Raw genomic sequence first — 14816 nt, forward strand, 5'->3', positions numbered from 1 at the left:
GCTTTTGCATTCAGGAAGTGATTTTAACCCTTTCTCTTTTGGAATGTAGCATCACTTGAACTTGCATGACAAACTATATTTAGTTCCAGGTTCAGTAACAGTGTGCCATAATTAAATAAAAAGTATACTGTATTATTTTAGGTCAAACTGTCTTTATTAAAAAGATTACAGGTCTCTCACACTCTTATCTGATCGATAAGGACTCTTGTGACTAAAGAAAAATGTAAGAACAGACCAATTATCACTGAATGGGGATGAATTTAGGTAATGTCCTTTTACAAATATCCCCCAAAATTAGTTAAGTTTAAGTTTATATACAGAGTCCTACCCATGTGACCCGTGAGAGTTTCTTAATAAGGATATCGTTATCCTTGTATAAGGATACTGTTTACAGAAACAATCTACACACAGACCTGAAGCAATAGGCAACATCTTAACAGCTGTAAACAGCATCCATGAAAAAGCTCCGGCTGTATTAATGGAAGATTTCCAAAGACAAATGTGGAACGTGTTTGATGCCAACGGTGCTCGTATTGCAGATGTTGTCACATGACTTCCACTGTTGCAAGACTGCTCAGTTCAGAGACGCCAAACACAATGGTGTATGTTGTGTCTTTTGGTAAATAGCCTATATACAATTAAAACTTCCGTGTCATTTTTGAAAGGTGTGTGTGTGTGTGTAATGTTAGTATGTTAGTATGTATGTGTGTGTGATGTACAGCTCTGGAAAAATGTGTTGATAAAAATAGTTTTAAAGGATATGACCGACATTGATACAGAGGTGTGTGAGGGCTATAAGCATACAATTGTAAGGGGTTAACAGAAAAGAAAACTAAACTTGCTTCGGTTTTTTTAATGATTGCTCTAAGCAAGTTAATCCATAATGTGAAGTTGTGTGGGTGGCAGACAGTATATACAGAGAGAGCCTGCTATGTCTTTTGCAGTAGTGACTGCAGACAGAAGTAGAGAGGCATGCAAAAGGGAGCATGGAACTTTCTGAAACGTCCGACGATGTAGAGGTATGAAAGTTCTTCAAAACACCTTTCTGCTCCTTAAAACACACCCTGAGCTCCTTGACATTCCCTCTCCTGTCAATCCCAGTTATTTGCATAGGTGACATTTTACCCAGAACCAGAACAATTCTTCAGCCAGTCTCAAGTTTTTACCAGTCCTAACAGATTCCAACTTTGAAGTAATTGTGTTCCGTTTACATAGTGCATATTGCATTTTATTTTATTCTTTGGGCCCAAGCAGAGACTGTATAAGATACAACTCTGACACTTCTTGTTCAGCTCGTTTATATTTGACTCTCAAATTAAAAATAAATAACGTTTCTAACAACCCCCCCAGAACATCTTTGAAGCTCGCTGTGGAGAGCCTTAATATACTGTAAATTAAACGAGTGTTAGGGATTCCAGACACTTCAAATCAGAGGTGAACAGTGAGGAGGATACACTGTAACAGTCTGTGCTCAGTGGAATCCCCAAGTGAGTCAGCGGTCTGAAATTCTGACTAAAGGAGATTAACTGCAGATACCACAGTCTGCAACTTCCAAGGAACGCAACATTCACAACACACATGGCTGCTTTAACATCCTTTTGCGCGAGAATGTCTGTTTAGAGGAGAACTCTGCACAGCACAAAATCCATCCGTATTAAAATCACCTAAAAGAGTAGAATTGTTTTGTATTTCTGATCTGTCTCTTACACAAGGTTGAGTTTGCACATGTGGCAGTGTTTTGTGCTTAATATTTTTGCAGTTGTCTCTGTTTAGGCCTTTTCATTATGGCACACCTGCTTACAATGAAACTGCTTTTAGTGGTATTTTATTAAAAAGAATCTGCAGCATTGTGTCTTGATTAACATCTAGTGTTGTCTGGCCACAAAATATATTCAAACAGTTGGTTCCAGTTGGTGCACGTTTTGAAGACGCATCTGTAACAGTGATGTGGTTTTCCAGTACACCCACCCTTGCTTCATTTCTATTGGAAGCTTACAAATTAAATGGGTAATTGTATTTGAGATCTCAAATACAATCTATTTCTTCAAGCCTTTTCTAACAATAAAAGGTAAAAACCTGCTTTTGGCATTTCAGAATAATCAAATGATGGCCTGGAAATTTTTGAAATTAAATTTGGATTAGATTGTGCCCACTATTATATTATTGCTCTGTGGCAATATAGGCATGCAGTAACTCCTTAGCTGGTAATGGACAGATTTGATAAGATAGAGTAGTGTGCAGGGGAGTGGGGGGTCTCGGCATTTGCCAGCCTGTCGATTTAAAGACTTTCTGTGATGATCTTGGAAGAGGAAACATTTTGTACAGGAGCACCACTTTAGAAGTCACAGTTCCTTCCCAAGATAAACAGGCTGCTAGGAATGTTACCATGTCAGGCACCCACGTGTCAAGCAATATGTTGTCCAATAGTACTGTAGTCTAATTCTGAAAAAACCTTGAACACAGCCTAATTTGCAAGTCTTACGCATTGTGTCAGAGAGCCTTAAGGGCTTTTAGCTTAGTTTTATAGACACATTCCAAGCTATTAATCAAGTTTGTGTGCCCATAATATGCATCAATGTTCCCATTAAGGAAAGGAGCTTGGGCACTAATATCCCCTCCCAGAATTTGTTGAGAAAATTTAAGATCCTCTAAAATGCAATTTGGGGGCATTTGGAAGACGGGTCGGACACTTCCAAACCCAATTCCTTTTAGTACTTTATTCACAAGTTTGCCATCGGCTCAAATTTGCTTAATGTGTTTATTTTTTTTTATTTTTTTTTTATGTGCCATCAAACTAACATACAGGGAAGGACAAACCGCTCGACAGGTTTATTAGCGTTATGATGCACTATAAAACTGACAAAACCAAACATAGTGACGCTATAACTGAGGTGAGGAGAACCTCCCTGTTTTGTTCACTTGGGTCTCCTTTTCGGCTTCGTGAGTCCTGGGAAACTGCAGCTCCACAGATTTGGGCCACTGGATTTTGTTTTGATTTTATTTATTTTTTATTTCAGCAACATCCACACACATGGTAATTGTTAATCTATCTAAAAAAAAAAATCTGTCTTAAGAGGATCAGTTCTGGTTAGTGGGACAGTTTGTATCAATAAACTGTTTGAGAGAGAGGGACATGATGAATGTGCCATTTATCTGCTCTCCCTTGCTTGGTCTATACGTTTCGCTTCTTTTTTCCCCTCTCTCTCTCAACCTGATTTTGCCCTGCCCGTTCGTGGTTGTCGGGAGTTTGTGTTCGACCCTCTGGGAGAGGGAGATGGCAAACAACGCTCTTGTTAGGGCACTCTGTACTGGCACGATATGTTAAAGGCTGGAGGTCAAAATGGGCTCAGTGTGTACAGCAGTACGACACCGTCTGCATAGAAATGGGCCAGAGCTCTAATCGGGGGCAGAGTTTTCTTCATTCTCTTTAGACATTGTCTCTTTCTACTTCTGTTCTTTCACTTGATTTCTAGTTCTCTCACCTTTTGTTTGGTCCCAGCCTTTCCAGATTCATGAGAAAAAGATAATAGGCTGTATTCATAAAACATTAACTACCGCGGTGGGTTGACGCCTGTTTTATTGGTGCTTTCCAAATACCAGAACAGTTCTGTTAGGAGTCCTGAATATTCTACTTTAAGGGTAGGACTTTTTAAAACTACTTTAATGTTATTCCTGTACTGTAATATTTGATATTGTTGAAGTGATGAATGCTATGAATATGAGTCAGTGTATTGTCCTCTTCTCCAGCGCAGGGTTTAAAACCATTTTCAAACGAGCACCGTTTACAATACCCTACCTTGTCCCATGATATTATAATTGCATTGTTGGAGTTTGTTTCAAACATCTTTGAAGCAGAAAAACATGAAAATTCACCCTATAAGTGAATCTGTGCTGCAGCCACAGAAAGACGGACACAAACTAGTTGACCCATGTCTCACTTGTTTCTTCAAAATGTTTAGTACTTTAACACTTTGTTTCAAGGGTCATGTGTTCTAGCACTTGTTAAGTTGTAGGGAGATGAAGTTAGCAGTTACCGGGATATACTTTACTGCTTGTTCTGCTGTGGCTTGAATTACTGTTTTGCTGGGGAAAATGCACATCAAACAAACAAGCCACTTCATGCCTTCATAAGCTCCTGACTCATTGTCTATCCATCAGTCAGAACCCTTCAGACAGCTGCCAAATTGTGGTGACACGCCTTCACATGTTTGTTTCCCCCCAAGCCGTGTGTAACGGCTCTTATGAGGGAAATACTTCAACTATAGTCTCGAGCCTGTAGTTTTTTTGTAATGGGCACATTTATATTTCAGGTGATTGCAGACTTAGAAATAATGTCAATATTGTACAGTTAGGTAGATAGGAGTAAAAGTATGCCAATGGGACACTCACTATACTGTGATTTTTGGATCATTTTAGGCTCATGTGTACCCCAGTAGTATTTTACCTACTTGTGAGTGCATCTACAGAAATAATACCACAGGCTAAAAAAATGATTCTCTTTACCTAAATGCTTTTTCACAAATTTAGTTTAATCCATAACAATACTTTTTAATATGTGATGTTTATTGAGCACTTGGGCATCCGAGTGAGTAATAGTAACGATTCAAGATTGAACTGGGGTAAGAGAAGGAGTGGCAGCGCTTTGTTGATCTTTTCTAGTACTCCCCTGGTTGAATACATATTAATACAAATTAAGTTAAATAATGAATTATGAATGCATTTGTTTTCCATTGAAGGATGTCAATCCTTTAGTTTGATGAAGCAGAAAATAAAAAACAAAGCTAAAATTTGTCTAAAAACCTGTAATGGATGGAATTGCACTGCATCAGGAGTCTTTTATTTCTGTCTCCAGTTAAGTCCCTCTGGCTCCCTGTAGCTGGACCTGGTGGTGCTGCCTTAGAAATCCAGCTCCATTCTGTCCCAGTTATTTTAGTATTAAAGAACAATTAAGGGGTCTCAGCCTCTCTAATCTCCAGGCCTTGAACAAGGTCCAAGGTGCTTTTTGTTTATAATCACAGTTATTATGGGTGGGCCGATGTCTATAATGACTCAGGCATGTGATGCTCTTCCTAATAAAACGAGAAACAATCTCCATGGATGTTGGCTGTTGCGTGAGTACACCTTCCATTAAGATCTGCCGGTGGATTAACCAGACTGATTGTATTCAACAAGCAGGCTTTGCAGTTAACACCATGCTCGTTGTCACGGAGAACAAAGCCCCTGGTGAGCAAAATTAGCGGAAGGTATTCTCAGTTGTAATGAACCTCCTTTGCATTTCTGAATTGATATTTGGAGGTGTGCTGACTGGCTGATGAGACTCATTAGCCTAATGAAGAGTCGTTATGCGAATGCACACTGAAGACACAAAGAGGGACACTCTACTGCACTGGCACACCATGATTAGACTCCCATCTGCATATAGCAGACAAACAAGTGTTATTATATTCTGCAATTGTTTCAAGTGTGGTCATAGTGTGTTTTAACACCATGCAGATGCAGTGGGATTTTAGGCTCCTCTCCGTCTGCTTAGTCTTGGAGTGAATTCTCAGAGTCTAGTCATCTGAACCAGTCAGACATTTTTGGGCTGGAATCAGCACAAGGCCATTTTTTGTATTGCTTTAAGCTGCGATATTTAGCCGAGTAAATCCTGCTGACCAGGAATTTGGTGAAGAATCTTTTTCTTGTCGGTGTTGATTTGGTGAGGTATCTAGATTCATATTCAACATCAACAAAACACTCGACGGACACTGTGACTAAAATAAAACACGACTGAATCCATCAGAGGGATTTTGTGTCCAGCACAGATGTGTGTGAGAATGAACCAAAGAGCAGCACATTACTTAAATACAAGTCAACTCTACAGCCAAACCATGCATGTTTATCATGTTAGATCCTCTGCAGAGTGTTCATTTCTGTCAGACAATCAATTGCCGCTTTCCTGCTCTGTAGTAAGAATTTCACTTAAATGCTGCCTCTTATTATATCTCTAAAGAGTATTGTTGCTGGGGAGGGATGCTTCTGAAAAGAGCATCATCCTCTGATTGCTCCATTTAAAGTAATTTTCTGTCGCCTGTTATGGAACTACAGCAAAAGGAGACACTACAGTACATATCTCTTCAGAAAATATTAGCAGGGATAATCTTGCAAAACCTTTTACCTGACAGTGTTGTTAGTGTGTGTAAGTAAGTATACGTTCACACACACACACTTGTGGACACAGGTATGCACTATGGCTTGGACTGCAACTCAATTACTTCAATGAATTCTAAAGTTTGAAGAGGGCAAAGCAGTTTCTCAAACCTCATTTGAGGTCACGTAATCTCAACACCCGCCCCACTGCGATGTGATGACATGTATATCGGGCTTTAAAAATAATTTAGAAATGTATTATCTTGCCCCTAATGAATCAAACTGTTTGCTATATTGCTTACTGGAAGAAACGTAATTTCCAGTGCCCTTGTGGTTCGATGTCTGAGTCACTATGGCAGAAGCTCCATGGAAACCACTTGGTAGTGAACTGGAATGCCCCATTGTCTCATCCAGGTTTGTGAAACCGCAGGGAGCTTCTATCTTGTCTTACGATGGCATGCATCTCTTGAAATTGGAAATTGTTTAAGTCAGGCTCATATTGTAGCTCACTGTGGGCAGATCCAAACTTCCTGGGTCTAAAGATCGAATAGTTTGTGCGTGAGGGGTCGGGCTGCACAGCTGAGCGGCCTCCTGCCAGAAATCTGCTGCATTCTTGCATTTAAAGCATGCGACTTCTCATCTTCCCAATACAAGGGCCTATAGTATTGTGGGGCCAGGAAAAAAGGGAAACGGACTTTTTTGATGTTTTGTCAAGTCCTGTTTGTCAGTCAGTTAAAAGCTCCTCCCCGTGTTTGGACTGGTTATTTTCAGAGACATTGCAAAGGAGCGTGGCCCAATTTTTGATTAAGTCGCTTGCATGTTATCTTTATCGAAGGCAACTTACATGTTTCATCAAACTAACATTCAATCTGCTATATGGCAGCATAAACCTCATTACAAAAAAAAATGACAATGTAGAGAACAATTCATATATTAAAGCTTTTCTGTGACTCACTTGTTTGATGCTCATATTAGTGAATAAAGAAACTGCCCACTTGTGCACTTATTGTCACTGTACTTTCATGTGGGTGGTATGCACATCAGCACAACATCTGGTCTGCATCAGGATATGGTTGAAAAACCTGCTCCTGTGCCCAGGAGTGGTTGTGGTTGGCTTTGTTTTGTGCTTGTTATTTTGTTATAGCTTGGTTTTTCATATCTGATCCATGTTAAGTCTTATCATTTGTGTTCAAAAGCTGGCACTCTGCAGGCCTGGGAGCACAGTGGGGCTGACTGAAGTGGTTAAGGCAGGGGTGTGGTGAAGTAATGAGGTCTAGTGGTTAGATCCAAGTCAGGTGTCTGGGAGTAAGACTGGCAAAGTGTAGTTGTTGGAGCACAGGAAGTGGGAAGGAGTGTGTCCTAGGGGTTAGAGCTGAGGAACTGGGGGGCGTTGTGGTGGAGTTAATTAAAGCTAAGGTTTGGCCCAAAATGTATTGAAGATGACTGAAGGGCAGCTAGTCTTCTTGAGTAGAAACAAGGGAGTATCACAGTTCATAATGCCTGGGACTGAGGCATTGCAGACTGCTGCCTACAGTTGTCAAAAATGGGAGGTATTGTGGCCTAATTAATTAACCCTGAGGGACTCTGGGAGCGGAAATGTGGCTATTTTGTTAGTTGACCGATCAGGAGGTATTCCCATTCGTTATGGGAGCACAAGCAGGAATTGCTGAGTAGCTGTTAAAAGCTAAGAGTTGGCAAGTTACTAGCTCAAGAGGATTTTCATTGGCTGGAGGATATGACCAAAGGTCACAAATCAGAATCTGTAGGTATTATTCAAGCTGAACTAAAAGGCAATTTTTTACACTGAAGCCAAACTGTTTTTTTTTTTTTCACTTCTTGTTTTTCTTTCCTCGACTCAATTGTTAAAGGTATAGAGCAGTGAGGATTGCCAGCACATTTCGTGCTGTCCTCATCCAGTTGTTTAAAAACAAGAAATAGGTGGAGCTCTATAGGAAAGGGACCACATTTCCAGGACTTATTTTTGGAAAATGGTGGGAAACAAATTTTTTTTGTTTTGTTATGGCATTGTTGCTAATTCAGTACTTAACTTTTTGTACTTGTTTAACTGGGAGGATTATATTGAGGCTGGATTGATGCATTGCGTTTATATAATTTCAAATTGCCATAGGTTATCTCGGATAACAAAGCACTGTGGATTCTTGTGGTTCCTTTAACTCTTAGTATGGCAAGCTCTTTGATGTGTGCAGTAACATATTGTGTATGCACATCAGTACTTGCTTAAATACCTTGTTTCCATCTCATTTAGTAAGTAGCAGATGTTCCTATGGATTAGAGGGGGATTATCCAAGATTAAAAAATCGCTATCAGTTACTAATTAGGTCCTTCAGGTATAAATAGTCTCGCAAGCCTGGATGCTGTATATCAGGCAACTCTGAGCAGCGCTTTGACTTAAAGCACAGATGAGCAGGAGGGAGCTGAATGGTATAGTATGTGGGTTGGAGTAAACGCCAAGGAAAGGTAATCAGTCTGTTCTGCGACATTGTAAACGATGGGAGGGGGACCTTGAATGCTTATTAAAATGTCACCAGTCTCAAAGGGATGCATTGAAGTTCTGCAACCTAGATGTTTATTTTTTAATACTTGGATATCATTTACACAGCATAACGTCACGGTTCGTGGTGCTGGGCTTATACGAACTGAAAACCTGTGTGTTAATGAAACATGAAGCTAACATGGGACTTACAACGATGGCGATTTAATATGGATTCCAGGAAGTCAATCAATACATTTTAATTCATTTTTTTTTTATTCGCAACAAGTTGTCACAGAGCTCTTTGACAACAATGTCAATATAACCATCAAGCACAGAGGAGAGAGAAACAAACTGCCCCGGGAGAGAAATTAATCTGTGAAGGTCCAGGGCCCACTGGTTTACTTCCCTTCCAGGCAGTTACTTAATGATGAGAGTCATGAGGTGAGAGTGAGTTCTTCCTGGGGATAAAGCACATGTACTGTCTTTCTGGATTAGTTGGTCCCGTGGTTCAGTGAATGCAGGGAAACACGGTTCAGGGTCAGGTGTCTCACGTGTTTTGGGCTGTTGGGGATGTGCTCTGGGGAGCGAGCAGGACTCTGCAGTCTGGGTCTTGTGGAGGGTGTAGCTCAGCACCAGTCAGAGGCACTGAGGTGAGGGAAGCGGAAGAGGAGACATGGGGCAGAAAAAATATCCAATTATTAAGCCAGACATATTTTATTATGTGTATACATTTTTTGTCTATTGTTTTTCCTCAGTCTTTGCTCATAATCTTGTCTGAGTTTATGCATCTGGAATTCCAGAAAAGGCAAGATGAATGTGTGGTGGGAGTGGGAGAGTGCACGCCCTTGGCTGGGGAGCACCCCATAGCTCTCCTTTCCTGCCAGATGTCACAGGAACGACAGGAATTCCTGCCCTATTGCCATGGAAGCAACTGGGTCGAACCCAGACTGACCCTTCGGCTCTCGATAAGAATCAGTGATAGTGTCTTAGCAGCAAACCGCAAAACGTGGAGATGGTTTTGACATAGTAATTTAGCTCATTCATTCATAGCTGCTACCTCTTAAATAATCTCTTGGGCCAGTTGGCTTCATAAGAATAATCATTTCTGTTGATCATTATTTTCTATTTTAATGCTACCTCCTTCAATTTCTAATTGTTTCAGTATGAGTTGAACAGAAATAACGGGTGACTAGTTATTTTGGCATTTCACATATTCCATGCTTGGAAGTAAAAGCTTTCCCTTCCATTAGTAGCATTGATAATAATTTAAGAACTTAATTATTAAATTATTAATTATTAATTTATTGAAAATGCCCTTACCCGGGCGACTTCACAAGCAATATTTTCAAAGCATTACAAAAGTAAATATAATCTGTACAATATTCAAAAGCATACATCCTAGTGCAAATGAGCTAAGGTATGTGCTTAGGGATTTGGTTATTGATCAACTTGAGTGCACAGTCCACACCGCAGCATGGTTTATACTTTAATCCCTGCATCATCAGTTTCACAAGGCATGGAGTAATCTCATCAAGAGGGTTATTTGCTCAATTAAGTAATTCCAAGACTATTTGGAATGAAATCATGAGCCACATAGACCCGAGTTGCACATTGCCTGCCATAGCTGAACAGCTACTAAGTGGATAAAAAAAAATTCCATTGTTTTTATTTTTGATTTGCTTTTAATAAATTGATTCAAGCATGACCTATAACATACTGGACTCTGGCTCTGCTGGACCAGGGCTGGACACCTTTAGCCCAGTCCACAACATGGAAGTAATAGATGTATACATTAAACAATTTTCTTTGTCAAAACACGTTTCACAAGTACGAATTAATATGATTTGAATGCAATGTATAAATGATGGGGATTCCTCTGGTGCATCTGTGGAGTTGTGTAGTCAGTTCATGACATTCATTGAGTAGGCTTTGAGTTTTATTTCCATTTAAAGCTCTTGTTCCTCAAACTTCCTGCCCAGAGTGAATGGTGGAATCTCAGTCTCTTGTTTCCAAAAATAACGGGCACAGTGGCTTGGTTAAATTGGCGGCCAGTTGAAAGAGATTCCCCGATGATTTGGTATGTGGCTGCCTGAAAGCTGTTGGAGAAAAGAGCCACAGGGAGGTGGCTTTCCATTACCCGTGGTCCTTTGAGTTTTGGCTTTGTGAGATACGAGCCAGCTCTTGGGTTGAGCTTTATCCCACTGGCACCCTCACTCTTCAATACCTGCCTGTAGTACGCAGCACTGGGGATACACCTTCTCCTGTCCCTTCCCCTGCTCATACTGCCCTTCAGTTAGCACACCAGTGTGACAGTGTGAGGAATTTGCTAATAAGGTCTTTCATAGTATTCTGAATGAGTGCCCCTGAATATGAGCGTGAGCGAGAGACGGACGTTTGACACAGCTCTGCAGAAAACCGCCACTGCGTAACCCTTGTTGCACAACAAACCACAAATTAGGAAACTATTTCAGGAAGCCAATGCAAATGAGACTATATAGTGCCATTTGCATTGCGTTTTCTGAAATAGTTATGTATATGTCAAAAGCTATACTGATTTAGTTGTGGGTTGCACACACATACTGTAATACGAGTTGACATGCAGATGCTCAATTAGAAAGCAGCAACCCCCCCCCCCCCCCCCCCAATTTGAAATGAAGAATGTTTCTGTGTGCATTTTAAGTCTTGTTTTGTGTTCAATTCAGTTTCATGATTACATGGTTTTCATTCGCATTTAAACTCTACTACTCGTAAATATAACTACTATCCAGCACGGGGTTGTGTGTGTGTCAGAGTTTTGCTTTAAAGTGGCCCTAAGTGTCAATCCACATTTTTAATATTGTGACATTTACTGGAAACTCATTATCAAACGGTTCTCTTGTGATGACCAATAGGTTAACCAGTTGTCCCACCTTAAAATACAGATCTCTTTTGATGTTTGAACTTTTCAGCACCCTCCTCTCCTCTACACTCCGTTTCGCTGACATGAAGCAGAAACATTTTGCCTTCATTTACTGGGAGATAGCCTTTAGACACTGATGGGCACGCATCGCTGTACAGTCAAAATGGAAGAATACAAAATTTTAATAAAGGAATCAATCCTAGCCTTTCATCTCTGATTGTGCCCAAATTCAAATGCTATATATGGCCTAAATTGTTCTAACATGTAGGCCTCTATCTGACTTTTTATTTTATTTTATTTTTTATACCCTTTCTAGGAATCCAAGAGTGAGCATCGTCCTCGGCTGTGTAAAATCAAGAAGGGCAGCACTGGCTATGGCTTCAACCTGCACAGCGAGAAGTCTAAACCGGGCCAGTACATCCGTGCTGTGGATGCAGGCTCCCCCGCAGAGAAGTCCGGCCTTCTGCCCCAGGACAGGATTGTGGCGGTAAGCCCCCGCTCCCTCCGTCACTCCTCTCACATGGGTCTCATTGGGAAATTGTGCAGGAAAGCAGTTCGGATGATGGATTGCACTGGGATTTGGATTGCCTTGACCTGTGCAGGCGTATAACCGCTGTATTCAAGTGAAAGGATTGCTTAGGATTACTGTTTTAGAATGGTACAGTGACTTAGAAGATTAACATAAGTGCAGCAGTGAGCATTGGTTAGGACTCTGGACTCCTGAGTGGAGGTTTGTGGGTCCAGTCCCTGTTGTACCCTTGAGCAATGTACTTATCTAGATTGCTCCAGTAAAAACCCAGCTGTATAAATGGGCAATTGAAAAAATAATGTGATATATTCTACCAATTGTAAGTTTTCCTGGATAAGGGTCTGCTAAGAAAAAGCTATTTTGTTTTGCTTCTTTTATGTCCGTTCACTCTTCTTGCTCCTGTATTGACCTTTCCAAAGTTTACACCACCAGTACCTTAACAAAACTTGGCCCTTTTCGTATCAGTCTGAAAAAGACGAACTAAGTGAGGGGACTGGAAAGACTCCCCCCTTATTGCTCAAGGCCCTTTCTCACTAATGGGAATCTCAACGTCATCGTCTTACATCAGTTGAGTGAGAGTTAGGTGTTTAGCACAAGTTGGTTCCTAATGAAGATGCACAAGACTGCTGGCTTACCAGGCTGAGAAAATGAGGCTTTTAAAGTAGTAATACATTCTGAAATGTAATTGGAGTAAAGTTCATATTTTCAATTTATCCCATTCATTCAGCCCTGGATTTACTGATTGTCAGCTGGTAACTTTGTGATAAACCGAGAAATTTTGTGTTTGTTGGTGGTGTTGTTATTCCAGTCATTCTTTTCAAATTTGTGGTTTAATCTGAGTGGATGTGTAATCTTTGCAAGTCTCGAATTAGAATTTGAAACCCCCGAGTGGATTTGAAAATGCTGTGTAAAGTTCACATGAATCTAGTGCAATAGAATGGGTTGTTAGTAATGGAATTCTGCTACGATCAAAATTATTGGCACAGTAAATCATAAAAGTGTAAATTTGTCTTTTAAATTGTGTCTACCACGTTAAAGCACTAAAAATGTATATCTCTGTACTCTGGATAATTGTACTGATACAATAGGCTTTTTTTTTTCTCTTCAGTTAACAAGGTGTGCAATTATTAACCTCCAATCAGTCACTGTTCTGAAGAATCCACAAAATAATCAAACCGTGAAGCTTTACCTTCTTGCAACACAGGAGTTAAGAGGCTTTTTCAATCTCCTGACTCATAAGAAGTAAAGCCACAGCTTCCCCACAGAAGCATTTTGTAAAATGTATGATTATTCTTGGTTTGTTTCTTTCACACAGTGTATTGTTTACCGTCTGCTGAAGTTCCTTAAAGTCTGTCTAGCTTAGCATTCCAAAGATAGAGCCCTGGGTTATTAAAATGAGAGCTTGAAATAGATACACAGTATAGCTGTGGGGCACTGTCCTTTAGACAATAGATTGAAGCACAGGTTTTGACCTGAGCTGTGTCTAACACAACACCAAACATAAAAGAGAGCAGACATAACCCACAAGGTGACCCTGTGTCAGAGATGTGTGTTGTTTGAGGGCCACAGAAGTCCAGGCACCCACCCATACAAGCTGATCTGAAAGAAACCATAAGAAATATACATTTCAAATTAGGTTCAAGATTACAGTGCAATATATTAGAGCAGTAAGCATGCAAAAGAACAAAGAGTTAAAAAAAGAGTGCTTACAATCTGAACTTCTAATGTATGAAACCACTGTCAGTTTGCATAGTGGAGAGATGGATTGTGCTTTATAGAGGTGCAGTCCAAACTGGAATGCAGGTAGCTGGTTCCACCACAGGGGGGCAAGGGAGGAGAAAGGAAAAGTGTAGCCAACTTGTGTAAAGCAGGAACAGGAAGAGCAAATATCATCTCAACTGAGAGGTACACCTACCAACCACTGTATTAAGCAATCAGTTTTTCTCATCTGCCCAGCAGCCCAAAATAAAATAACTGAAGGTAATATCTCATAAATGCCAAATGTCCAAAGAACCTGTGTCCATTAGGCCTGTTTGACAGGAGCTGTGGTCTGTGAAGGCTGTTGCCACATCTCCCTTGTTTATATAGAGTACATACAGCAATCAGCCATAACATTATGACCACCTGCCTAATATTGTGTAGGTCCCCCTTTTGCTGCCAAAACAGCCCTGACCCGTCGAGGCATGGACTCCACTAGACCTCTGAAGGTGTGCTGTGGTATCTGGCACCAAGACGTTAGCAGCAGATCCCGTATGTTGCGAGGTGGGGCCTCCATGGATCGGACTTGTTTGGCCAGCTCATCCCGCAGATGCTCGATTGGATTGAGATCTGGGGAATTTGGAGGCCAATTCAACACCTTGAACTCGTGATTCTTCAGACCAGGCCACCTTCTTCCATTGCTCCGTCGTCCAGTTCTGATGCTCACGTGCCCATTGTAGGTGCTTTCGGCAGTGGACAGGGGTCAGCATGGGCACCCTGACTGGTCTGCAGCTACGCAGCCCCATACGCAACAAACTGCGATGCACTGTGTGTTCTGACACCTTTCTATCAGAACCAGCATTCACTTTTTCAGCAGTTTGAGCTACAGTCACCGCTTTTCCTTCCTTGGAGCACTTTTGATAGGTACTGACCACTGCAGACCTGGAACACCCCACAAGAGCTGCAGTTTTGGAGATGCTCTGACCCAGTCGTCTAGCCATCACAATTTGGCCCTTGTCAAAGTCGCACAGATCCTTACACTTGCCCATTTTTCCTGCTTCTAACAC

At 40.9% G+C, this 14816-nt stretch overlaps 1 protein-coding gene across 1 annotated transcript in view; it reads left to right on the forward strand.

Moving 5' to 3' along the window:
- nherf1b (NHERF family PDZ scaffold protein 1b) overlaps nt 1-14816 on the forward strand; it is a 60381-nt gene that overhangs the window by 25595 nt on the left and 19970 nt on the right. The window contains exon 2 of the mRNA XM_066704780.1: nt 11839-12009. Within this exon, the coding sequence (XP_066560877.1) occupies nt 11839-12009 (171 nt within the window). The remainder of the gene's footprint in view (nt 1-11838; nt 12010-14816) is intronic.

Source organism: Amia ocellicauda, chromosome 5 (genome assembly GCF_036373705.1).
Source record: "Amia ocellicauda isolate fAmiCal2 chromosome 5, fAmiCal2.hap1, whole genome shotgun sequence".
Classification (NCBI taxonomy): domain Eukaryota; kingdom Metazoa; phylum Chordata; class Actinopteri; order Amiiformes; family Amiidae; genus Amia; species Amia ocellicauda.